The sequence below is a fragment of the Brassica rapa genome, chromosome A07, assembly GCF_000309985.2.
Source record: "Brassica rapa cultivar Chiifu-401-42 chromosome A07, CAAS_Brap_v3.01, whole genome shotgun sequence".
Classification (NCBI taxonomy): domain Eukaryota; kingdom Viridiplantae; phylum Streptophyta; class Magnoliopsida; order Brassicales; family Brassicaceae; genus Brassica; species Brassica rapa.
This window is the reverse complement of record NC_024801.2, coordinates 10,198,501-10,225,204: the sequence shown is the minus strand read 5'-3', so window position 1 is coordinate 10,225,204 and position 26,704 is coordinate 10,198,501. Positions and strand designations below refer to the sequence as shown.

At 31.3% G+C, this 26,704-nt stretch overlaps 2 protein-coding genes across 3 annotated transcripts; both read right to left on the bottom strand.

Moving 5' to 3' along the window:
• Positions 1 to 433: 433 nt before the first annotated feature.
• On the bottom strand, positions 434 to 5,919 carry LOC103828798 (CTP synthase). 2 transcript variants are annotated; one of them, XM_009104438.3, is made up of 21 exons: positions 5,402 to 5,919; positions 5,006 to 5,141; positions 4,838 to 4,917; positions 4,661 to 4,747; positions 4,512 to 4,562; positions 4,299 to 4,416; positions 4,159 to 4,215; positions 3,996 to 4,060; positions 3,833 to 3,916; positions 3,691 to 3,741; positions 3,436 to 3,498; positions 3,317 to 3,363; positions 3,161 to 3,230; positions 3,031 to 3,093; positions 2,868 to 2,957; positions 2,737 to 2,775; positions 2,432 to 2,659; positions 2,264 to 2,349; positions 1,286 to 1,415; positions 1,117 to 1,210; positions 434 to 997 (listed from the first exon to the last, which is right to left on the bottom strand). In XM_009104438.3, exons 2-21 carry the CDS (start codon positions 5,121 to 5,123, stop codon positions 816 to 818), a joined length of 1,803 nt encoding a protein of 600 aa, XP_009102686.1. In that variant the 5' UTR covers positions 5,124 to 5,141; positions 5,402 to 5,919; the 3' UTR covers positions 434 to 815. The 2 variants fall into 2 exon arrangements, with proteins under 2 accessions (XP_009102686.1, XP_009102685.1); XM_009104437.3 differs by having other exon boundaries at positions 5,006 to 5,147; positions 5,402 to 5,907.
• A 14,702-nt stretch (positions 5,920 to 20,621) lies between these two features.
• Positions 20,622 to 21,889, bottom strand: LOC103828900. Its single transcript, XM_009104538.1, has 3 exons — positions 21,183 to 21,889; positions 20,951 to 21,116; positions 20,622 to 20,831 (listed from the first exon to the last, which is right to left on the bottom strand). Exons 1-3 carry the CDS (start codon positions 21,887 to 21,889, stop codon positions 20,622 to 20,624), a joined length of 1,083 nt encoding a protein of 360 aa, XP_009102786.1.
• Positions 21,890 to 26,704: the final 4,815 nt, after the last annotated feature.

Below are 26,704 nucleotides of genomic sequence, written 5' to 3'. Positions count from 1 at the left end.
TTCTTTTGGACTCATGAGAAAATCCAAATTGTATTTCGATTTGCTAAGACGAGGTTGGATTTGTGTCAAATGAGGTACACGTAGCAATGTTTGTTATCATTACAAGTACCTTATTCAAACTAAACTAACTGATCTTTGAGGATAGTAATTACAAACATTTTAGTTAAGTTCAAATAGAAAAGAGACAAAAACTTAAGTCTTTGTTCTGAGTTTTATTTATCCATAGTTAAGTTGAACTAAGAAAGAAAACAAAAACTTAAATCTGTGGTTTGAGTTTTATTTATCCAATACTTCTTTTGGACTCATGAGCAAATCCAAATTGTATTTCGATTTGCTAAGACGAGGTTGGATTTGTGTCAAATGAGGTACAGGTAGCAATGTTTGTTATCATTACAAGTACCTTATTCAAACTAAACTAACTGATCTTTGAGGATAGTAATTACAAACATTTTAGTTAAGTTCAAATAGAAAAGAGACAAAAACTTAAGTCTTTGTTCTGAGTTTTATTTATCCAATGCTTCTTCCACACTCAAAAGCAAATAAAAATACAAAATGTTGCAAAGGTACATATGATCATATCATCCCCTTTTGATTGATAAAAAACAAACCAGGGATAATCAACCGCGATTTTCAGACGTTTCTAGACTCTTTCCAGAACATAAATTCTGTTAAAAGGAGTCTAAAAACCTGACAAAAGCTTGAATCATATGTACACAGGAAAGATCCTAAGTTTAGTAGAAAAATAAAAAAGCAAACCAAAATCGAAAATGAAGCAATTCTAATGGATAGAGAAAAGGGAATCTCTGCAGCTGCAGCTATCTAGTGTAGAGGCCGTTGCAGTATCCGTTGTTGTGTCTTACATCAGCCAAGCCATTGGAAGCTTTCTTTGAGTTTCCATTGACGAAAACGTTTTTTGGACAGTTACTAATGAGATGTTGATGAGCAGAGGATGGATTCATGACTGAGTCTAGCTCACCACAAGATGCTGCAATGAGTCCTGAACCAAAATAAGAAAGAAAAGAATGTGAAAAGAGTGGTTACACGCCTGACGTGTGTTGATTCAAGAGAGATGTAAAACTTTGAATCTTTTTGACTGATAACAAAATGGGTCAGGACCTAAGAAGAGAGGAGAAGCTTTCCCGGGTCTGGATTTGTACTCTGGATGGAACTGAGCACCAATGAAGAAAGGATGACTTGGAAGTTCAACAATCTGACAATTTTAATATAAGGTTAGTAGCAGATGGATTTGAAGTATATAAAAATAGTTTAAAGTACTAAAACAGACCTCCATGCGTTTGCCAGTTTCATCTTTTGCAGCAAAAGAGAGACCAGCCTTCTCTAGCCGTTCAACCATATCAGGATTCACCTCGTATCTATGGCGATGCCTCTCATCAACAAAGGTTTTGTTCCCATAGCTGTAAAAACCAAGTAAGCAAAACCATCATGTTAAGTAGTGGCTACAAAACTCTTTGATTATTTAGTAAGGGTCTAAGTAGTCTCACGTTAGGAAGGGTCTACCCTCATAATTTTTTTTTTTTTTTAATTTTAGTTAATTTAAAATGCTTTGGGCCTCGTAAGAGCATATTTATTGTAGGTCTCTTAAGGTAGGTCTCTTAGCGTAATATAAAAGACTTTATCTTATATTACACTAAGAGATTCAACCTAAAAGACCTACAATAAACATGTTCTAAGGCCATCATTTACCATGGGAGCAGAGCCGGTCCTAAAGTTATTAAGGCCAGAAGCAAAAATAAAATTTTGGGCTTCTTAACTAATGTATTAAAAAAGAAAAGAAAATTAGTGAGGAGTAAAAGCATCGAACACATAAGCTGACACCTATTAAAATCCATTCTACCACTAGACTAGCAAGAGTTTTGTTCAATTTTGTGGCCGGTATTACTTATAAAAATATTAGGGCCGCAAGCTGTTGCTTCCTTTGCTTGGGCTCAGGGCCGCCACTGCATGGGAGCTTAACCATGGGAGCTTAAAAAATAAAAATAAAATAGTGGGTAGGTCCTACTATTAAGCAGCGATTTTGGGAGGTGTTTCAACTGTTTGCGGGTCCCACTGACACGTGGCGGCCTGCAATTGGTGAGTTTTTAATTTTTTTTTTTAATTAGAGAAAATAAAAGTAAATAAAATAAATAAGCACCCCAAATGGATGCTGGGTTAATGCTGCTTTAAAGGACCTTCGCCTAGAACCTCTAAACATTAAAAAAAAAAAAAGTAAATCTACAGCATTCACATAACCAATTGTTCTTACAGTTTGGCGGATTTGCTGTCTTTGACACTGAAGATGGATTTTCTTGATCCTAACCGCATAGTGCCACCCATATGAGTTCTTGAACCCTAAACCCACCGAGCAGAACGAGTAAGGAAGACAGTACACGAAGATAAATTTCAGGTAAAGAGTAGCTGAGAGTTTAAGAACCTCAGGCATGAATACGATGCATGGATGTTTAGTTTCAGGTTTGAATTCTGTGCTGTCTGCGTCGTGCAAGCAGAGAACTGATCGTGCAAACTCGATGACAGCGACCTGCATCCCAAGACATATACCGAGGAAAGGGATTTTGCTTTCTCGAGCATACTTTGCAGCAAGGATCTTTCCTTCCACTCCCCTATCACCAAATCCTCCAGGTACAAGAACTCCATCTACACCCTGATGATATATACTAATAGAGATGAGTGAAACACACACAAAGGCTTCTCCATGATTAAAGTTGTAAAATTGCAAACCTTCAGCAACTTCCAAGCAGCTTTATACGCATTTGGATTCTGCTTAAAACGAAAAACATGATTATTGTTTTAAAAACTTGTCAACACAAGCAAACTCATACATGTATAGTTTTTAGGTCTCATTCACTGACCTCTTTCTCAGTTTCCTTTTCAAGATCGCAAGCAGGAACCCAATCAACTACGAGCTTTTTGCGGCAAGCCACAGCAGCGTGTAAGAGAGCCTACGCAATTTAATCAAATGTGAGTTTAATCAAGACACTACTGCCTCATGAGGTGATGTGTAAGTGATAATACCTTCAAGACAGAGAGATAGGCATCAGAGAGGCTGGTATATTTCCCCACAACAGCGATTCTCACCTGTAAAAGTAACTTGAGGCGTTAAGAAAGAGTCATTGTAACGAGTTTATTGAAAGCTGAGACCCACCGGCACATGTAAGTTGGCACATAGTTCGGCTCTGGAAGTCCATTCCTCCAGAGAAGGTTCTTTAACAATACTGTTTCAGAAACAACAGAGATCACTTCCAATCCACCACATGCCAAGAAAGCAAAGGACATAACAAGATATATATACAATACATACCTAGCAAGATTCAGCACTTTGGAGATAACCAAGTGAGCCTTCTGATCCTGTTCAAAGTATGTGCGAATTGAGCAATGTTTTCTTGGTGATTTTCAATAATTTAGTTGAGAAAAAGGTACCTTAAGCAAACGAGGAATGTGCCAAATGTTGGGAACATCATATAGTGTGAAGATATTCTCAAGCTGAAACAACAGCCATAAGCTGGTAAGTAACAGAGATATAAAGTAAATAACATAACAATGATAAGCTGATACAAGAACGATAAGCTGGCAAGTAACAGAGATATAAAGTAAATAACATAAAAATGATCGAAATGTTAAGCAAAAAAAAGAAAAAACATAACATAACAATGACAAGAAAAGGCAGCATCTTACAGGGACATGGCAAAACTGAGCTAGCTTTTCTTTCACATTCTCTTCAAGTGCCTGAAGGAAGAAAAAAAGAAGAAGAAGTTAACACACCAGGAGACAGTGACTTCCAGATGAAACAGATTTAGAGTCAAGATGGAGACCAAACCTTTGTGCTCCGACAAGCTAAGATATCAGGTATCAAGCCCAAGCCTCGTAGGCCCCGGACACTATGCTGTGTCGGCTTAGTTTTCTGAAAGGAAAAATACCAAAGCAAATGAAGATTTGCAGAATCAAATACTGTCACATCATTTCAGGAAAATTATATCTACCTGTTCACCAACAACATTAAGCACAGGCACAAGGCTGACGTGGACAAGACAGAAATTCCCTTGTCCTGAACTCAACCACCAACCAAAAGATACAGTAGTTAATTTCTATCATATCCAAAACATTTTGTCTTTGCTTTCATATATGGATTCAAATGGTTCTAACCTACACGGTAAGAGAATTGGCCAAGTGCCTCAATAAAAGGTGCAGATTCAATATCACCTGCAAACAAAATGAATCTCTGTTTACACAGAAATAGCAAATAATAAATCCAAAAAATTTAATTGTATTTTTTGTGTAATAACCTATAGTTCCTCCTAATTCGATAACACAGACATCAGCAGGACCATCCTCTCCATCAACAGGAATAGCAGCAACTCTCTCTATCCATTCTTGAATTGCATCAGTAATATGAGGAACAACCTAAAATTAATCACAACCACAATAAAAGTTAAAAGAAACCAACAACAAATCATGAACTGAGAAAGAAAAGGGTGAGAAAAAAGCTTAATGATAACCTGAACAGTCTTTCCCAAGTAATCTCCTTTCCTTTCTTTAGCAATTACATGCTGTTGTGATTAAGACAATAATAAGAAGATTAAGTAAACCTAACTCAACCAACAAGCAACTTCCAGTTAGTTGAGATCTAAGATCTTAATTAATTAACCTGGTAAATTTTCCCAGTAGTGATGTTATTGTCTCTGGTTAATTTGATGTCTAAGAACCTCTCGTAGTTTCCAAGATCAAGATCCACCTTTTTCAAACAAAAAGATTCAAAAGCTGTTAAAGAAAAAAGTTGAAGTCTTTTTTAGTTTTTTTTTTATAAGAACATGTTTTTATTTACCTCACCACCATCGTCCAGGACAAACACTTCACCGTGTTCAAAGGGAGACATGGTTCCAGCATCGGTGTTTAGATAAGGATCTGGAGATTAAGTGATCCACGTAAGCAAAACATCTTTTGACTTGAGAGAAAAAGTAACAAAGATGAAAAAAATGAATGAAAAAAGTACCGATTTTGATAGAAGTAACACGAAGGCCACAAGCTTTAAGAAGAACACCGATACTACTTGCTGTGACTCCTTTGCCTAGTCCACTCACAACACCTCCTGTTACAAGCACGTACTTCATCTCCTTGTTTCTAATCAGCTAATCCTTCAAGAAATCACCAACAGAATCAGTAAAGGAGAATATCTAATAAGCTATCTGTTTAATAGTCAACAATCTAGATGCTGAGAAGGCTCCAAGCTTTTTGAAATGCTTTGAGTTTTTATTTAGAATTAACATCTTGCTTTGGATTAGGAGCGAAAGCTCTTTGCATTTTCCTCTGTTTTAAACCAACGAAGCAGAAAAACAGAGACCCAAGAGTCGAAAACCAGAGAGAGAGAGTGTGTGTGAAAGAGAGAGACCTGCTTTTAACCGGCGGTTGCGTGTTCCGGCAGCTCTGGATTTTTCGATCTCTGAAAATAATAAAATGGAAAGTGTTGTTTTTGTGCTCTGGGTTTTGATGGGTTTTATCGGATAAGGATAAAGGGCGGCGAGAAAAGCGTGAAAGTGATGGAGACAGAGTGAGGAGAGAGAGAGAGGATTTGAAAGGAGAGAAGAAGAAGAAGGTTTTTTTTCCTTAGGTTCATGCCATTGACGACGGAAGCCGTTTTATAAAGGAGGAGGAGAGAAACAAGTAAGTGACGACGAATAGCAGCGAGTGGCCTCTCTCTTTCAAAACCCCAATGTAAACCCCCAACCCTTTTCTTTAATAAATAAATTAAGATACGTATTTTGTTTTTCTATATACGGATTGTTTTATTTCTGTATATTTCGGGATACGAACAAAATATATTCCATTTAATTTAATTTATTTCATTTTTATACCCTATATATTAATAGAGAAACTTTTAAAAAGTTATAACTTATAGTTTGTATTAATTAAAAAAGTATCATGCTGAGTTGTATTGTAATTAAAATGTTAATTTTGTTTACGTGGCGGCTTAACAATCAATTGAAAATTTTGTTAGTCCAAAATTAAATTGTTAGGAAATGTTATGCTCCCTACGTTTCTCAAAGTTACATATTTTAGAGAAAAATTTTGTTTCAAAAAGATCTATTTTTTATATTTTTAATGCATGTTTTATTAACTATTTGCAAACTTCAAAAAACTTAATTGCATTAGTTGAATTTCTATTGGCTTAAAATTATAAAAAAAAAAAGATAAACACAAAAAATATGTAAATTTAATGTGTTTTATTACAATATGTGAAAAATCTAGAATATGTAACTTTAAAGAACAGATGGAGTATTATATAATATGTTCATTATGGACCATTTATTTATGTAATTGCAATTATTATATATTATTTTCTTAAATAAAACTTATATAATTATCTAATGTGATTAAGGTATATATAGCAATTAATGATTTTAAATAATAAATATTTGCTAATAATCTGTATATTTTTTTATCATTTTTGTTTAATTATTTATTATTAAAATAAATTACAAAATTACATTAATTATATAATAAAAATTTAAACTTTTTGTATATGTTGTATTTTAATTTTTTCAAAACGAGTATAAATTACTAAAACTATTAAAAGTCTCACATAAACTTTTGTGATCAAGGTTAAAAAACTTTTCTATGATAAGATACAATGATTATAAAATAATATGAATAAATAATTTTATTTTAATAGGTGTTTATGTTAATATATATCATATCCTTTAAATTAAACTATACATCATATGAAAATACATATTTATATTTTGATATCTGCGTTGAACATATATTGAAAAGTTAATATTTTAATTTTAAAATCTTAATTGTTTTTTTAAATGATTATAAATTATTGAAACCACTAAACATTTCACATTAAAAATAAAATTGTTGGTGTAAAATTATATTACACAAATATTCAAATAATCATAAAATCATATGAGTAGAAACCTCATTTAATAAATATTCATATTAAAAGTATACTATATATCTATGTTAATATCATTTAAATTTAATTATATATCATATACGATAGATAAGATTGATTGTTTTGATTTATTTACCCTGAAATGATTGCTAATAAACAAGAGCAGTCGTTTGATTTATATGCGCACACCAATTTATTACATAATCGTAACTCGTTTCTTAGTTATTTAATATATAATTATTATTTTATTATTTCATAAAATGCAGAAAAACATAAAATAAATAATAAATATTAAATATTTATTCTGCTCAAGGTGCGGATCCTAACTAAGTATCTATCTCTTTAATAATTTTAAATCTTAAACATTTTCTAAATCTCATACTAAAACAAAATAACAAAATCAGAATAAACTCAAAAATATATATTTATATCGAGCAATAACGAAAATAAAAAAAGTGACACAAAAATGAGAAAAATATTGAAAATAGACAGGTTTGGCACATGAAAGTAAATTTCTAATAACTATAATTAACTTTTAAATTGCTAAATCATGGTATAAAACTGAGCTGCCATAGTTTCATTGTAACCAAATAGTAGGCCTGAGATTCTTCGGCTTAAATGTTTGGTTCTTGTGCGAAAAGTAATTTTTTGATCTAAAATATTTTAAAAACTTGGATAAGCTCATCAGTCATCAGTAAACAAATTATCTAATTAACAAAAAAAAAATTTAAAAAATTGTTTAAGGGCCAAAAAAATATTTATTTGATCAAGAATATAAATTTTATCTTTTGATACGATATTTTCATATAAATTCACTTTGCACAAGACACATATTTTATCCTAGTTATTTTTAATCCTAACGGCTCACGCACCCGAAAAGCTTTTATAAGAAAGCACTAGACTTTGATATGCGCGTCCCGCGGATGTATTTTTCAAAAATATTTTGCTATTTGTTTTTCATGTCACTATTAAAGTTGAGAAAAAAATCCAGAATCCGAAGAATTAAACCGATTCCGATCCGAAAAAGTAGTACCAACCCCAACCAAAATTGATTAAATATCTAAATTATTCAAAATTTTGATATTTAGAGAACCGAAATCGATCTGAACCGAAATATTTGGGTACCCGAATATATTCGAAATAGATTTATATATATATATATATATATTAAGTTTTTTCTAGATTTAATATATATAAAACATCCATAATATATATGATAGTTTAAGTTGTCCAACATATTTGAAAACATATACAAATAGTCAAAAGTAATTATCTAAAATAGTTAAGGCATACTCAGACTACTAAAAATACTAAAATAACTAGGTTAAGATCCGCACATTGCGCGGAATGAATATTATATATATAAATTATATTATATATTATATGTTTGATATATTGAATAATTAAAAAGTCATTATCTACTACTTATATAATTAAATTGGCGAACATATGAATAAATTTTATAAATCGAAAAAAATATTTTTTTCTATTTGATATGATATATAATTAAACTTAAATGATAGTAACATATATATATTATATTTTAATATTAATATTTATTAGATGATGTTTTTTGCTCATATTTTTTTTTTATCATTTGTATCTGTTATAGCAAAAAGACTAAATTAGTGATAACAAAATTTTCACTGTGAGATTAATGGTTTAAGTAATTTATAATATTTTAAAAAATTAAGTTGTCAATATTTTTTCAAATTTTTTATCAAAAAAATGTTCAGAGTAAATTTCAAAATTAAGATATTTATGTATTTTTATATGGCATATAGTTTAATTTAAAATGATACATAGATTTATATATCTTTTATTTTTAATACTTATTAAATGAGACTTTCAACTTATATTATTTTTTAATTATTTGTATCATGTCATAACAAAGGTTTTTTTAAATCATAGATCACAAAATTTGAATGTGAAATTTTTAACAATTTTAGTAATTTATACTCGTTTTTAAAAATTTAAAATAGAATATATAAATAATATTTTTAGTTTTTATTATATGGTTACTATAATTGTTTAATTTATTTTAATAGCTTTAAATTAAACAAATATATTTATAATACACATTTATTTTTATCAAATTTTTATTATTTAAAATTATTAGTTGTCATATATACTTTAGCCACATTATGCAATTCTGTAATATTATTTAAGGAAATAATGAAGCACATTAATAATGTATTTATTGTGGTTTAATAAAAAGTTTATTATATATTTAGATGGACCAACCTATTTCTCTAAGGATTCTAAAAATCATTCTAGTGATGACACGTGGCTACAAAAAAATGTTGTAATACTTCTCAAATAACATATAAGAGATTATTGATTTTCTATTGGATGAGAATTGAAGTCTCAAGAGGTTTTGCGGACGAAAGTTATTGGCCTGTCTTTACAATTGTGACAAATCAGATGGACAACTATAACGGTATTAACTAATCACTATTTTCTCCCGCTAAACACTAATTTTATCTTCCTTTTTTTTATCTCTTTTCTTTTTGCTGTGTTTGTCCATTTATATAAACTAGGTCCTTGTCCGCGCTACGCGCGGATAGTATTTTGTTTTTTTTTTCATATTTTTATACTATTATGTCAATTGTTTAGTTTTATAAAATGTTATGTTTTTATTGTAAATTTGGAATTAAAAATCTAGTTTTTCCTTACTGTAAAGTAAGTTAATTTTTTTGAATCTTACCACAACACATTATACATAAAGAGAATATAGTTGGTCTTTATATTCTTATTTGGTGTAATATTGAAAATTTTGATGGTTTTTTTAAATTATATATATTAGGATTGATTTTCGTGACTATATTCTATAATTGTCTAAAAAAATTGTTTGTCCTATATAGACATCCACATAAATATGGACTTCTGATAAATTTGTTCATTGAGATATTTAGTTTCACTTTTAACTTTATTCTCTTTTTTGACATCCTCATGCTAGCTTGTGGGGCTAGCCAACTTGGTGCAAAAGGGTTTACAAAAGCTGATTGAGATGCGCGTGATCGGACACCTTTTGCTAGGCTATTCATACGGAATTTTAAAGCTCTAGGAATATAAGCAATAGAAAGTTCAGAAAATTCTTTAGATACAGCCTGTATTTCGTTGAGCTCCGAGTCCAACACCGGCCAATCTTTCTCCTTTTGAATAAGCATAACCAGTTGTTCACAGTCGATTGAAAGACCATCTCTCTGTGTCTAAACTTCAGTATCACTTGCATTGCCCATAGCAAACCTTCAGCTTCCGCTTACAGTGGTGATTTGGTGCGTGTATATCGGTCCTTACTCCAAACAGCATTGGAAAGTCACCATCCATTAACACAAAGCCAAGTCAAGATATGTCTCTTTCATTTATCCAGGATGTCTAGCAGGAGCGTTTCTTTGCGAAAGAACAGTTGTGTCCGTTACCTCAACTCCCATGTCAATCTCCATAATCTTGTCTACACGTTGAGTTATCCTCCAACACTATGCTTCAATTTTATTCGCTAATGGGAAAAACATAATTCCTACGACACTATTAATGATTATTTTTTTTGTTAGACCGATACGGCAAACTTATGTTTTATTTAACAAAACTCTTATTTTAATTTTGTATTAAAGAATCAATTATATTTTATATTATCCATAATTTTAGTAAATTTACTTATTTGTCATGTTTTTATTAGGTTTTCGCTAAATCATTGATTTATTATTTATTTTTAGCTAAGTCACTAATTTATTAATTTAAAAATACCCTTAATTAATATTATATATATATATATATATGTATTAAAATGAATATTTTATTAGTAATATTAAATTTCTATTTTATATTAAAATTTAGTTAGTTTTTCTTATTTGTCATATTTTATTAGGTTTTAGACTTTTAGATAGGTTATTGATTTATTATTAATTTCTAACTGATTCGCTAATGTGTTAATTAAAAGAATACCCTTAATGAATTTTATATATAATTAAAAACGAATTTTATTTTAATCATATAAAATTTATATGTTATATTAATATTAAATAAATGATTTTAAAATAATATAATAAAATTATCAAAAAATTTTAAAATAAGATAATTCTTATTTATATTTTGTAGCTATCTGAAAACAATAATTTTATTATAAAAGTTAAAAAGATACAAAAATTATAATTAAATATTATTCAAGAAAAAAACATTTATATAAAGATATTTTCTAAACTATTTCTAAGATATGAGTGTTTTAAAAAATTTAACACGGGATGTTTAGAACACGGGATTATGCTTATGAGAGAGTGGCTCGGGAATGGACTTTGAGATGGGTCGTCATGAGAGAAAGGTAAATGGGGGAGACGGCGATTAGGTTATTCAGAGGATGAGAAAGCTGTGTGCGCTTTGGCTTGAGTCTCAACAATACGTAGATTAGGGTTAATGGGCTGGGCTCGGATAAAGTGAATTATCAGATTGATGGGATTAATGGGCTGGGCTGGGTGAAAGTGAATTATCTGAGTTTGGCTTCACTTCGGCTGATGGCGCAAAACAAAAATACGGAGTCGGAGAATGAGTTAGCGCACAGGAAGCCCGATCGTGATTTTAATTTGAAGCCTAATCTGGTAGTGACGTGGCAATTTGATTGGCCCTGATTATTTTGAACTTGTGGCTAGCTTTAGGAAGCTTAAAAATAGTCCCCTTTATATAGTGGGATGGTAATAACCAGTTATCCAAACTGTAAGAACTAATCATTATCGTAATTTACACTACGGAAGATTTACTTGGAATGATGACGTTCGATCAGCTTTTTGTACTATTTATTTTATTTAATTATTTTATGAATTTCGGTTTATAGAATACTAGGTGGTTTCATATATAAAGATCGGATTACTTTAATTCTTGTTACTGATTTTTTTATAATGTTTTCTACCAAATCTTTATAACATTATTTGAGAAAACAGTTTGATACGTGTCGCACTAATGTTAACTATCATGGTGGTTGATTACGATGATATTCTTAATGAATCAATTATATCTAATTATCATTATTAAATATTTATTTTATTTTATTTTTCCTTTTTTATTTAGGTTTTTTTTCGTAACCTATATAATAAAGAAAAATTATAAATTTTGGAAACAAAAATATTTTTTATATATAGTGTAATTCATGAAAAGGAAAGTTCACAAAATAATCTTGATTTTAAAGTAAGAAAATAATCTTCTATCTTAAAAGATAATCTTAAACAACATAATATATATTTTAAAAGTATTAAGCATTTTATTTAAATCAATCCATTTTTCAAATGATGACAAAATAATTTAAAGAACATAAACTAAGATATCTTTAATAAATAACATTTAGTTAATTTATTTTTTTTATTTAAGTTCCCTTTTATATTTTTCAAATAACGTATATGATAAAGAAAATAGTTCTAAATTTTAAAAAGAAAATATTTTTATAGTATATATAATATGATTTCATAAAAAGGAAAGCTTAGAAAAATAATTTTGATTTTTTTGTCATCAATAAATTTGATATTAAAGTAAAGAAATAGTTTATCTTTTAAAAATTTATCGGTTATCTTTTATGCAGCTTTGAACCTATCATCACTTTATTTTTGAAGTTTTATTTTTGCAAATTAACATATACCAAATTACTAAAAGATAATTATATTTACACATCTATGATGAAGAAGAAAACTAATACAATGAATACAGTTAATATGATTTGGTTGAATTAGATTAAAAATAGTTATACTTTAATTTTATATATATGTAACACAATATACTCATAAAATTAGTAACTAAACCAATCTAAAAGTTTTATAAAAAATCAAAAATAAAATAAAAATAAAATATTTTTATACATATAATTTATAGAACGGCTCAACATACTACTAAATAAATATGAAATTCTCAATTAATATTATAAATATATTAACCAACAATTACAATTAAGTATTTTGTATAACTTATATATATATATATGCATGCATAAGGTTACAAAATAGTATCATTGTTATATTTATTTATGTAAATTTGAATCAATCAACACTTTAATTTACTTTTACTATTTATTTTCAAAACAACATATATTAAATCATACATAATCTTACTAAAATATATTTACACATCTAAGACAAAGAGTCAAACTACATGAAAATAACAAAATTAATCAAAATTTTAATTTGTTTAACAAAATATTATAATGGAACCGGAAAAGTGAATGTTATCTAATATATCCAAATAATAACCAAAAGGTCGAGACGTCATATTAAAATAACATAATGTTAATTAAAATAAACTTTGCATATTGATTACAATATATATAACAGAATAATTAAAATTTTAAAACAACATATTAATAAATTATTGCAATGTATTTAATTTATAAAATTTATATCCATGTATTTGCACGAAAAAATAACCTAGTATAAAATAGCTTAATGGTTTAGTTGTGCTTTGGCACCATAAGTTCGGTATTACGATTTCCGTTAATTGTCTGAAGGTTTAGAATTTAAGGGTTGTTCTTGGGTTTATCCCTTAGGTTGAACCTCTAGGTTCACTCTCTATGGTAAACCTAGGTTCACCAACTATCTAATGACCAATAAAAATTGACAAGTTATATTATATTTTAGAAATAAAAAAAGAAAAAAAATAAAAAATAGTAATATTGCCAAAAACATAAGAATTATTTTAACGTCGTTAACACCGTCAGTAAAACCCTAAACCCTAAACAATATACTCTAAATCCTTGTTAAACCCTAAACCTTTGGTAAATCCTAAACCCTTGGGTATATTATAAACTTTTGGGTAAACCCTATACCTTTGGGTAGATCCTAAATCCTAGAGTAAACCATGAATCCTAAATCATAAACTCTAACCCTAGATAATATATCCTAAACCTTTGGTAAACCATAAATCATTGGGTAAATTCTAAACCCTAGAGTTTAGAATTTAGGTTTTAGAGTTTATCCGAATGTTTAGGGTTTTATCCAAGAGTTTAGGATTTATCCAATGGTTTGAAGTTTATCAATGATTTAGAATTTACCCAATGGTAGACAATTTACCTAAGAGTTTAGGGTTTATCTAAGATTTAATATTTAGGGTTTATTGTTTATGATTTAGGGTTTAGGGTTTTACTGACGGCGTTAATAATATTAAAAAAAAAACTTATATTTTTGGTAATTATTATTATTATTTATTTATTTATTTCAAAAATATAATATGACTTATTGTCAATTTGTTATTGACTATTAGGTGGTGAGCCTAGAGGTTCCATAGAGATTGCAATTTTATTCTCAAGTGATCACATGTGTTATAGATTCAGCTTCGGTCGTACTGGACCTACCGGTTTGATCTCTGTCCGTATAAACGTGGAAATTTTCAACGAAGTTTTTATATCTTTACGTTATCCGTTTGGCCCAAACCAGAACCCCTGTATCTGGATTATCCCACTATATAAAAGGGGCTATTTTTAAGCTTCCTAAAGCTATCCACAAGGTCAAAATATTCAGGACCAATGAAATTGCTACGTCACTGGCTGATTGGGTTTCAAATTAAAATCACATGATTCACGATTGGGCTTCGTGGGCGCAACCTCATTCTCCGACTCCGTAATTTCGTTTCCAGCCATCATCCGAACTCAAGCCAAATCAATCAGATAATTCACTTTCTCCCAGTCCAGCCCACTAACCCATCTGCGAAACCCAAGCCAAATCAATCAGATAATTCACTTTCTCCCAGCCCAGCCCATTTATACTAATCTACGTATTGTTGAGACTGAAGCCAAAGCGTACACAGCTTTCTCATCCCCTGAATAACCTAATCGCCGTCTCTCTCATTTATCTTTCCCTCATGGCGATTCACTTCGTCTTCCCCAAATCTTCCCGCAAAACGCCTCCGATGAAAGGGCTGGAACTTCAATGTTCTCCCTTAAAGCCTCTATTCAAGATCCCTACAGACCTTCCACATCCCACCATCCGCCTTATATCTAGATGCCTATTTATATCCTCATGTCTTTTACCTCAGATCCTACCCTTATCTTTCTCTCCTCAGATCGTTAGTTCTAAATCGTAATCATGTCGAAAGAGGCCGCAATCCGCACCGGCGAATCTTCTCCTCCCCTCCTCTTCCGACAAGTTTCACCGGGACCCGGAGATTCCACCATGCAGTTTCGGCTTCTTCATTTCTGGGATGCTCGCAAGAATGTCAAAGGAGGACCAGGGATCATTCTTGGGATCGAGCTCCTTCTGATCGACGCAGAGGTTTGTTTTCATGTTTCCTTTTGGATGTCGTTTCCGCTTCTGAACCGTGATTATTTAAGCGTGTTTTAAAAAAAAATTAAATCAGTTATGTTGAGATGTAACTATATAGGCGTATTTTGATCAAAACTTAATTGATTGGTTTGCTATGAAATTATATATGCGTCTGTTGATAGAAAACTTGATTGGTTGGTTCTGGTCTTAAGCGTATTTTAAATTTAAAAAAATTGATCAGTTGTGTTGAGATGAAATTATATAGGCGTATCGTACTATACAACTTGATTTGTTGGTTCTGGTCTTAAGCGTAGCGTATTTTTTTTTTTTTTTTAAAAAAATAGATCAGTTGGTTTGAGATTAAATTATATAGGCGTCTGTTGATAGAAAACTTGATTGGTTGGTTCCGGTCTCAAGCGTATTTTTAAGCAAAAAAATTGATCAGTTGTGTAGAGATGAAATTATATAGGCGTATCTTGGTAAAAACTTAATTGATTGATTTGAGATGAAATTAAGCCCTTTAGTAGGATCTTTGAAAAATAAAATGATCAACTGGTTTGAGCTGAAATTGTATAGGCGTATATGTTTTTAAATAACCTGATTGATTGGTTACAATTCCTATTAGTGTATCTTTGAATTGTCTTCATGTTCAAATGAGCGTGTCTTTATCAGAACTTAAACTGTTTTATCAATCCTGTTTTGTTGTTTTGCTAACTCACCGCAACTATCTTTGTAAAAAAAATTGATTTATCAGCTTGAAATCAGACTAGCGTATCTGTGATAGGTATTACGACTGCCCCAATACTTTTAGATATTCGACTGACCCAATATTGACTCTATGTTATGCAGGGTACTGTGGCTCAGGGGTTCATCGGTCAGAACCGTCGCAACCAATATGAGAAAGAGCTTAAGCGTGGGATGATCTACACACTGACAAATCATTATCAAGCGAGAGAAAGATCACTCAAAGAAGAGATGATAGTGAGTCTCTATTTCCAGATTACAAAGGACGCACGTTCCTGAGACATTTAACCTCCAACGCCTCAAGCGATCCTTGGTTGGCAGTCTTCTCCGCAAAGCCAGCCATGATATAAACGCATTATGTAGAATATGTTCCTTGAACCAAATAGTCTTGTGCCAATATTTGTTGTTGATAGTGTTTATATTCTTTTCTGACATTAGTATCTATATTTTTTAGTAAACTGATCCAAAGAGATTAATTTGTGGAGCTAACCAAACAAGGATTATAGTGTTTACTTTGGAAAAAGTAATAGGTTGAATGATAGATGGCGTGCGTGCTTTTTCACATGGAAATCTGCACATATATTAAAATCGTAAGATTTGAATCATAAAGAAAATATAGTGTATATGACTGAAGTTGGTCCATTCTGAAACTAAAGATGGCTAAAATTCTTCTTTGTCAAAATGCATAGATGTGAATCTTATATGAATAGAGTTCTCCATTGCTTATAACAGTGTAATAAACTCCGTGTGTAAAGGAGAAAAAATGTTATATAAGTGAAAACAAAAGTTATGATTTTTTTTCTTGTGCCTATAGGCTCTTTGCAATTTGAAGAAGAAAGAACATATTGTGTGAAAATCTTTGGCTCAGTCAAATTTTATCCAGTTGTTTATAAAACTGTTGTTATCTGATTCATGTAATATTTCAGTGTTGATTTAAAAGCCCAAAAAACTCATCTATACTGACTTTTCGATATTTTTTTCTGTGATTTGAATTTAAAAAGAGATAAAACTTTCGATAAGTTATGTAAACTCAGAACAAGTATTTAGCTTTAGAAAGCATTTACATGTTTCAAACTTATAATATATACATATATAATGTTTAAAATTATGCATATAAAACATGTGTAAAATGTGCCTGAATATGTTTCTCTTCTTTAATGTGTTAATCGTACTATATATAACATTATTTTAAAATTTCAAAAAGTTTATGTCACATACAAAAAACCATCAATAAAAAATATAATTCTCTATTTTTAACAAGAAAAATGAAAAATTATAAACATATAAATTTAAATTAAGAAAAAATAACATTGAAAAAACAAGAAGTTAATGTAAAAGAAAAAACCGACAAATAATATTACAAATAAAATAAATTTATAAGATACAATCCGCGCGAAGCGCGGAAAAAATCTCTAGTATACAGATAATAATTGAGTAACTAATTCAGTCTAATTGATATGCCAACTCAAAAATATTTCCTAAAAGAAAAGCTAGACTACAATCAAGAAATCATAATACAAAATTGGTCATCGGTTCGGATCTTTAACGCTTGTAAGAAAATTAACATCAAATAAAGTTTTTTCTGAAAGTGAATCCTCGCATTGGTTAATCATTTATTAACATGATCATTCTAATCGTATAATGACGTAGTTACCATGTCTTTACTCTACGGTATATTAATAAAACCATTAAAAATCTAAATTAATCCATCATCATTGAGCCAATAATGTTGTCGTTCTTAATTCTATTTTTGAAATATTTTTGGTTCATTTATAACTCACAGATGCAGACTATCAGAATCTATATATACTTTGTTTAGCTCCTCTTCAGACCAGTACGGGTCCGGAATATTCTCAGACCGGAAGCAACTAATAAAACAAGGCCGATTATATGCATAAACATTAAATGATTCACTTTTAATAAGAGAAGATAAATATTGTATTTAAGACATGAATCTGTGGAGTATCGAAACCATTACCCGCCTCGCCACTGTAGCTTTTGACCAATAGCCTACCTAACGACTTCATAAAAGTTAGCCGATAAAATACTAAAGGGAACTACGGCCGGAAGCCTGAGCTTCCGTCGCTTCCGCTCAGGCCGCTTCTGCTTCAGACCAAACAAGTGTAATCACAGTGGACGGCCATATTTCGCCAGATGTTCTCTATGTCCATTTCTTGAATAGATTGAATGAAAATATCATGTTTTTTTTTGTCAATCTTGTTTTTAAGTTCTTACGAGCGGCCTTGTGGTCCAGTGATAGTGGACAGGGCTTGGATGCAAACATATTTGGGTTCGATCCTCCTGCTGCAGAAACTAAGTCACATTGTTCTGCTCACCACGGTTGCAGATACGTCCGTATGAATATCCAGAAGAAGGTCTGTCGTGGGATGCACCTTCTACCCAGAGGTTAGTCTGTATCTTTTATAGACTCGGATTTAACCTCTTGTTTTTAAGTGTTTACTACAAAATTTTAAGAGGTGTGTTTTTATCCTTGCCGAAAGGTTGGACCGTTGGAGTAAAAAAAAGTGGAATTAATAGAAATTAATAAATTGGAAGCAAATATAAATTTTGAAATGAGGAGCATCTCCAAAAGATCTTCAAACCATCAAACTTTGAGAGTTTTGGTCTTTTAATAAATTTTCAAACCTTCAATTTGAGGTCATTGTTCATACCTCAAAACATTATTAATTTTCAGTTAAAATTTTATAATTATGTAGCTTACATATAAATCTACTAATACTTTTTTATTTTATAATTATATTTTCACTTAAATATTTAAATATACATTTACTATATATATATTATTAGTACATATTACCATAATATATGTTAAAATAAAAATTGAAATTATTAATTTGAAATAATATTATGTAAACTAGAAGTATTATGCATGTGTAACTGAACCATTTTGTGACTCTTTTTTTTTTTTTGTCATCAACTTTACAGACTCATACAGACTCTGTAAACCAAAGCGGGAGATATTGATCCATATGAACGATTAAAGACGACTGAATCCTAACACTGCGTGCTAATCTATCTGTCTTTGTATTCTGCGCTCTTGGTACATGGACGATCTCTGATTGAAGGAAACTTGCTCTCAGACTTTTAATGTCTTCCAAATTAACTGGCAAAAGTTTGCAACAGATTGTTCTCAATTGGTGAAGATGGTTTCGTGACTCTTTTTTCTATTTGATATATTTTCTTTAAAATAATTAAGGATTTGTTTTTTGGTGAAACTAAAGTTTTCATATAAATATTATGTTTTAACGTTTAGCGTGTATTTATTATTTACTTATCAAATTTTAGTGCTTGTAATCAATTATTATTAAAGTTGAAGACTAAATATAATATTTAAAGTTATTTTTGAAGTTTTTTTGAGTAGTCCAATTTTAAAATCTTCATTTTGAATATCATCCACCCTTAAAATATTTTTTTTTGTTGGAGATAGAAGCAAATACAGTGAAACTTCTATAAATTAAAAATGTTGGGACTACACCAAAATTATAATTTTTTTATTAATTTATATAGATATTAATTTATCGATATACTAATTGAATCAAAAATTCAATTTGGGTCTATAAAATTATATTATTTTATAAAAAAAATTTAGTGTATATTAATTGATAGAGTATTAATTTAAAGAAGTTATACTGTATATTACAAAAGGATGACTTTTTTTTTTTGAACTAACAAAAGGATAACTCATAAATCAAAGAAAGGGTCAATTAAGGAGTAATATTTAATTGTTTAATTTTCAAGAAACCCACCAAACTTGTAACTACCAACTAACATGCATACATCATACATGCATATATATATATGCTCACTTCCTTGATCCTATCTTCTGCTGTCCAATGAGTTTATGTTTACATGGAATTTATTATTCTTTATCCTCACAATAATTAATATAAGTATCCAAATCTGCCGAGCAGGCCGAATACAAGAAAACTAAAAGCATGGCTAAATATATTATACCATTCGAACTATTTGACACGATCAAAGTTAAATCCTACAAAATATCTACAAATATGCATGCAACATTAGTTTATATTAACATGGGATTTAATATTCTTATTTTCCTCACACTATTATAATAAAGAATCAAGATCTGCTGAGCAAGCTGACGCAAGCTGATGCAAGAAAACTAAAAAAAGAATTTTGTCATCCGTTGTTATATTAGATTAACTTGCGTTTCCAGTCCCAATTTCACAAATCCACTTTAAGACAGAAAGACCCCCAATTCAATTCGGACCATAAAACATAGAGGACTACAATAGACTTCCAAAAAATTACACAAAAGCCATATTAATCTCAGTACCTTGACTTCGACAAACAACTAGACAAAGAGAAGCAAAGCCACCGCTGTACCCAATATGATTAACCGTCATGATCTTAACGTAACCAAGCCAAACCTGAAGATCCACAAAAGAATCTCTATTGTTTTTAGTTTCCATCAAAAAATTTTTTCTGGCAAATGTTCTTATCTCAGTTCCCGCAGTTTTGGAATCACCAGATCTTGTGCACTGCCCAAATCCTAGCAATTTCAACTCAACAACGCTATTTAAATATTGGATAGTTTCTCATTGGGACCACCAATGGTTTCTTAAACTTTGCAGAGCTTTGAGATGGCTCGACATCATCATGTGCCTTCCTTTTCAACTCCGTAATAACACTTTCTCCAACTTGCTTCTCATTTCCAACTAAGCCTTTAGCTAGACTTTTTCTATTTGCTCTCTTTTTTAGGTGCCAGGTCTCTTCCTTGCCTTGGATTTTTTCAGGTTGGTCCCAGAAGCACTAGTTTCACAGAGACATATGCTAAAACCCGTTGAACCTTCCTGAAAAGAGTCATATTGAGCCGAGCCTTTAAGTCTCATAAAGTCTTCCTGAAAGGTTAACTCTTTTCCAGACCGAAGAATCCTTTTACCTGCATCAATAGCACCCGACATAAGCTTGGGTACCAGAGCATCAGTAAATTGTTGAGCACTGAAATCAAATACAATGTCTTTGTCTTCATCCAAATTCTTCGATATCAGAGGCATTGGTTCCATCCTGAGATAGATTTTCTGACCAATATGATCATTCTCCAGGTCTTTAAGGGAGCTCTGAATCCTTTCTTCTCTAGCAATCCTTTCTTAACATTAGCCACCATCAAGCAATATCGTCTCATTCCTTCCAACACTTCTTTGGCTAGCTTAGGTCTCCCAGTCATAGGGTCGAGACCAATCTGCTTCTCACTAATCACACCATACAAAGGATCTTATTCCTCTAAGCGTACAATAACCTCCGTCCCCTCAGAGCACGGGGATTTTGCAGTTTGCTGAGCAACCGTCATCTTCCTGTTTTTACTCCAGGGGAAAAGAGACTGTTCACGAGTCAAATGTTGACAAGTGTAGCACCTCTTCTGAAGTCTCTCATAGTCATAGAGAATATTAACTTCCTCCCCTCCTGGAAGTGTCAGCTTCTTCGAACGTCTTAGAGGTGTGGAGACATAGAACTTCACATGGACTCTAGCATAGTCCATCGTCTGAGTCTTTTCAGGAACGAAGGCCACAACCTCAACTTTCCCCGCAAAGTCTCTAAGGGAAGTGATTGTATTTTTAGTGTAGTGGTTAACCGGTATATTTCTCATCTGCACCCACACATAGATGTATTGCAGGAAGTCATGAGGAGGTTTCGCTACCCACCGCTCCAGCACAATCGGCCACATGTTGTGAGTATGGACCCCACGGTTCAAAATACCCAAGAGATCATGTTCATGTTTGAAGATGAACTGAAATCTGTCTTTAGAGAGAGCAACACCTTTAACTCTATCATAGAGTTGCCATCTTCTTGGCATATCAACGATTAGGTCAGACATCTTATGACATTGGGGGTTGAGAAGACGACCCACCATGCTTAGAGTGTTCCTTTCAGTATAGTAGAATTCTGGAAGCTCCGGAAGGACAAACGGTTCTTCTTCTTCTTCCAGGGACATATTAGACATAACTTTATCCAGAGGAGACATCATCTTTATAGCAAGAACAACCGCTTTCGACTAGATGGAACACTAAAACGATAGAGCAAGACCCAGGCGGAGGGAGCTTCAGAGATCTAAGATTATGACCAGAATTCTTCAATCTTGATATTGTAGCAGAAAGTTGGGATGAACAAACACTAGAAATTAGGTGAGATCTGAGCAGAAAACGGGCGAATAGCCTTGAAAGTGGTTAACAACTGGAGATAAAACTTGTTTAAAAGTCAACAACTCACTAACTTAAACAACTAGTTTTTTAAAAAGAGAGAGAAAAGCCCAAATGAGGGAGTCCGAGATTATGTGGAAGAAAACTAAAATCATGACAAACAAATTTTATGATCATTTGAACTATTTGACACAATAAAGTAAATCATACGAAATATCTACAAAATGCATGGAATATTGGTTTTATATTTTTTTTTCCACGCTTGAAGATTATATTGATCACAAAAGTTTAGTGTTTGGGTTATAAAGAATAGATGATATCATCAAAATCCTCTCACACCTAAGCTAGCGGATAAAACAAACAATTTTGGGAGACATAAACCGACAATATTATAGATTTTTCGAAGGTAAACTACAACCGATTAAGTAATACTAAATACTTAGAGTTCATGGAAAAGTAAAAGCTAACCTCAATCAACAAGACATTTAAACATAGACATCACCAAGATCGAAAGGAGTTGAAGCATAAGCAGAGCATATGAAGCCGAATTATTGGAGAAGACCACCTGCATGAACTACTTCTAGTGCTATGAAACATACCACGAGTCACTAGTTCAACCGCTGTAAATCAGCAAAGGGATACAAAACAACTTTAACATTCGAACAGCTACGGCGATATGTAAGGAAGAGTGAAAGCTATGTTTCTTTAAGACTGAGCCGGATACTGCAAAACCAAAGAGTACACCGAAGAATCTGTTTTGAAGCAAGCAAACCAAGGAAAAACAAAATCTCCAAACAAGGCGAAATCACCATAAGAAGAAAAGAACCAAGACACATCAACAAACCAGAGATGAGCTAAACCAAAAATCAGAACAAAAGGATTACCTTAAACAAGCATCAAAGGCGAAGTAGAACTTTTGAACTGGAGAAGGAGACATTGAATACTGAGACAAAATCTATCTAGAACCCAACACACCCGGAACACGCCGAACAAGAACCGCAGCCCTTGTCAAAATGCTCATCTATCCAGATTTGGAAAACTAGATCTGAACTGTTTTTTGAAGAGCTCAAGCAAAAACCAACATGGATCTACACAAACTACACATGAATTAAAAGACAGAGGATCAAACCAGACCAACGGATCGCCAGCGGAAGGAAGGGTGTCGACTCATGATAAACAGTGAGCAGAGAGAGGTAAACTGGATAAGTTGGCTCTAGTGTGACAGATCAGAGCTTGCTCGGATACTTCATCGTAGTGTAAGATCTTATTGACAAAGTGGATTTCTATAGCACCGAAGGTGGAGAGCGCGGAGGAGCTTGCAGTGAAAAGGGAGGTAAAAGAGCTCGTATTTAGCTGACCTTCGTTCGGATCTGAAGCCTTGGCCAAGAGTGGAATCTCACTTACACATGGTTGCAGAGCACAAAAACTAAGAGAGAGCTGAACGGTTGCGATATAATGAACATCGATTGCAGTTGAGGGTCAGCAAACATGAGATTTAGCGCTATAGGAGGAGACACATTGAAGTTCATATATTTGAGTAATGTGATGCGATATGAGCTGGCATCAAGAAAATAGTGGTAAGGGGCAAGGCATGAGCATGATGTCTAAGACTCACCAGAGCAGAGAACAGATCTGATATGAGGACTGGAACCCTAGCGAACCACCGTGAGCAAAATCAGCGCCACAATCAGTGGAAAGAGATCAACAAATGCTGATAGAACTGTAACGAGGAGATCAAACTTGAAAAAAATAACAAAGAGAGGCGGTGTTGAGGCGACGTTGGTGGCCTACACCAACACCTGAAGGCGCCTCAATAGCTAAGCTTGAGAGAAAATTAGGGCGACCAATCATGTAAACTTACGATTTTAATGTTTTTTCAACGAAAATTTACCTACGTTTTCATGTTTTTTTGTTCAATATTTTTTTTTATTGGTAAAATATTTGCAGATTAGCCATTTCATAAGGTTACCAAATCATGACCATTATATATCAATCGAACACTTGTAATCACGTATGTTCTTCATTTTGCTAGAGTTAATTTTCATCAATATATTTAATTATTCATTATTGTCATTGCAACCTAAAAGTGCATATTGTGGCTAATATTATGTGCATATAGAATATGTATGAGTATAAAGTAAAGAACACATATAGATTTGTTAATGGAGTTTATTTTCTACATTTCCGAAACCACGTACATAATTCATTGATTAGAAAAGGTCATAACCTACAATTTCTATAAGGTATCTAGCACACAACATTTGTGCATACCACTCTTATCTAGATTTACAATGATTAGAACAACTACTACTCATTATCTTTTTGACGAGTATAGTTCTTTACAACTAAACCAACAACAGATCTCTCCATCTGTCTAGTGGGACAACTCTCCACACATGTGTGCATCAATCGAGAATACTTTGGGTGTGTGCTTTTTCTTTTGACGGCTTTCTGGTATTTATTATGGTTGGTAAATTCTAACCCTAGGATCTCCAAGCAATATTTACTTTTTTCTTCTTCTTTTCAGAATAAAGAAGTTCTTTCTCACATTAAATATATTATTTAAGATAATTATCTAACTCATCAGCCATGTCTTTGCTTATATAAGTCGAGCTCATGTTGTTCACGTATGTATTTCAGTAGTTGCCATACAGCTTAACTTCTGTATAACTTCTTGTACCACTTCATGTACTACTTCAGGATTAGCATATGAAACACTACAAACGTTTGATACATCATTTGGTCGTATCATTACATGTTCTAGCAACTTCTAAAACTAGTCAACAATACATATTGAAGCATGATCTACCATTTTTTTAGTGTCACTTTTTATGTTTACATTAACCGTATTACTATTAACTTTAAGGAGGTAAATAAATTTTTATTCACGTAAGGTTAATTAATCTATACTTAAGGTTTAGATTTGATGAGAAGTTTTGGAGGGTGCGGTTTAGGATTTTAAAAAATAAATACTAAAAATTGAAAATATTTTTTTTAAAATAGTTTCTAAAATAATTTTCGAATTTCAAAAAGAAAAATTGAAAGAAAACCAAAAGAATTAAAAAAAAAATCGAATTTGAAACATATAATTCAAAAATTGTAAAGAAAATTATGATTTTTATTTGTTATTATTTATTTAGTTAAATATATATATATATATATATATTTATTTATTTATTTATAAAGCAAAGGTATAAAAGTCTTTTGATTCTTTAATGAAGAAAATATTTTGAAAATGTCCATGACCATAAATAATGGTACAACTAACATGGAATTTGAAATTTTCCCAAACATCTTCAATCTCACTGTGATGACTGAGTTTAGAATCCAATCGCATATATATCAAACATCTGACCATCTCAAAAGATCTAACATCTTCACAACCGACGAGCCACGAACGTGAGACCCCTCCTATGGACCGGTGGGTCTGTCATTCACCAAACCCGTCAATGTGCCCAACTAAGCGCCACGTTTCACCTGCATTTGCTTCGTTGATTTTTGGATTATCATATTCCTGTATAAGGCCTGAAGTTGAAATGTAGCGGTTGCAGAAATTTACGGATGTATGTACTTACGGTTTCTAGCATTAATAAGTGATTCATACGATTGATATAGCAGTTAAAATTGGTGTATTTGCCGGATATTTGTGAATGGATGATTATGAGATATTACAGCGGTTTAATAATAAATTAACAATATTAACACATTCAACATTATAAAAATATCAAAACATACTATAATGATAAATATTATAATTATTAGTAAAATATAATAATAACTATTAACATAAAATTAATAACAAAATTATATTATTTGTTATTTTTGTAGTTTAAATGGAAGTTATAATGTCAATAAGATTTGTTTTTGAAGATTTATATTAGTACTTTTAAAAGAATATTTTTCCGTTTATGTATATACATATACATATATATATACACACATATATATATATATATTAATTTTTAAAAATTATAATGAATAATATTGGTTTAAAGTTCTTATAAAATAAATTATGATATTGTTAGTGAATTTAAACTAAAACTAATATATATATATATATTTTATAATATTTTAATTTTAAATTTTAAATTCAAAAAAAAAATATTTTTTATATTTATTTCTTTACTCGCAACCGTAAACTCTAGCGGAAACCAGTTTTTGATTTTGTAACGATTTGTGTGATTGTTTCAAAATGCCGACAACCGTTACCAACCCAAAAGTTGTGTTTGCGGATGGTAACGGAAAAACCAGTCAGATCCATTGAGACAGAATGACAAAAGTCCATGCTCTTTATACAAGTTTATAATAAACTAAGCTTTAAATTTTTCTCTTTATACAAGTTTATAATAAACTAAGCTTTAATTTTTTTTACTAAGAATTCATTTAAATTAATGCAATGGATGAGGTTAGCTTGTTACGTCAGAAGAACTTTGACCCGTAATCCATACAACAAAAGTCATGCGGATAATGTTACAAAGTGAATATTATAGGACTGAGATCTGCACAATCAGCAGTTGGAATATTTAAACTTTTTTTATGTTACAAGATGGTGTGATTTGCGCATTTCTAGCTTGTTTTCATTATCTATATGTTCTTATGTTATATTTTTTTTTAATTCAAGTGGGCTGTGGTGGTTCCTAATG

Excerpts from the sequence above, each read along its gene's own strand:
- LOC103828798 (XM_009104438.3), bottom strand. The coding sequence starts at position 5,123 with ATGAAGTACGTGCTTGTAACAGGAGGTGTTGTGAGTGGACTAGGCAAA. Across the intron at positions 4,918-5,005 it reads TGTTACTTCTATCAAAATCG|ATCCTTATCTAAACACCGAT; the intron begins GTACTTTTTTCA and ends CTTAATCTCCAG. Across the intron at positions 4,216-4,298 it reads CGAATTAGGAGGAACTATAG|GTGATATTGAATCTGCACCT; the intron begins GTTATTACACAA and ends TTTTGTTTGCAG.
- LOC103828900 (XM_009104538.1), bottom strand. The coding sequence starts at position 21,889 with ATGATGTCTCCTCTGGATAAAGTTATGTCTAATATGTCCCTGGAAGAA. Across the intron at positions 21,117-21,182 it reads CAGCAAACTGCAAAATCCCC|TGAGAAGCAGATTGGTCTCG; the intron begins GTGCTCTGAGGG and ends TGGTGTGATTAG. Across the intron at positions 20,832-20,950 it reads CCTGGAGAATGATCATATTG|CTTATGTCGGGTGCTATTGA; the intron begins GTCAGAAAATCT and ends CTGGTACCCAAG.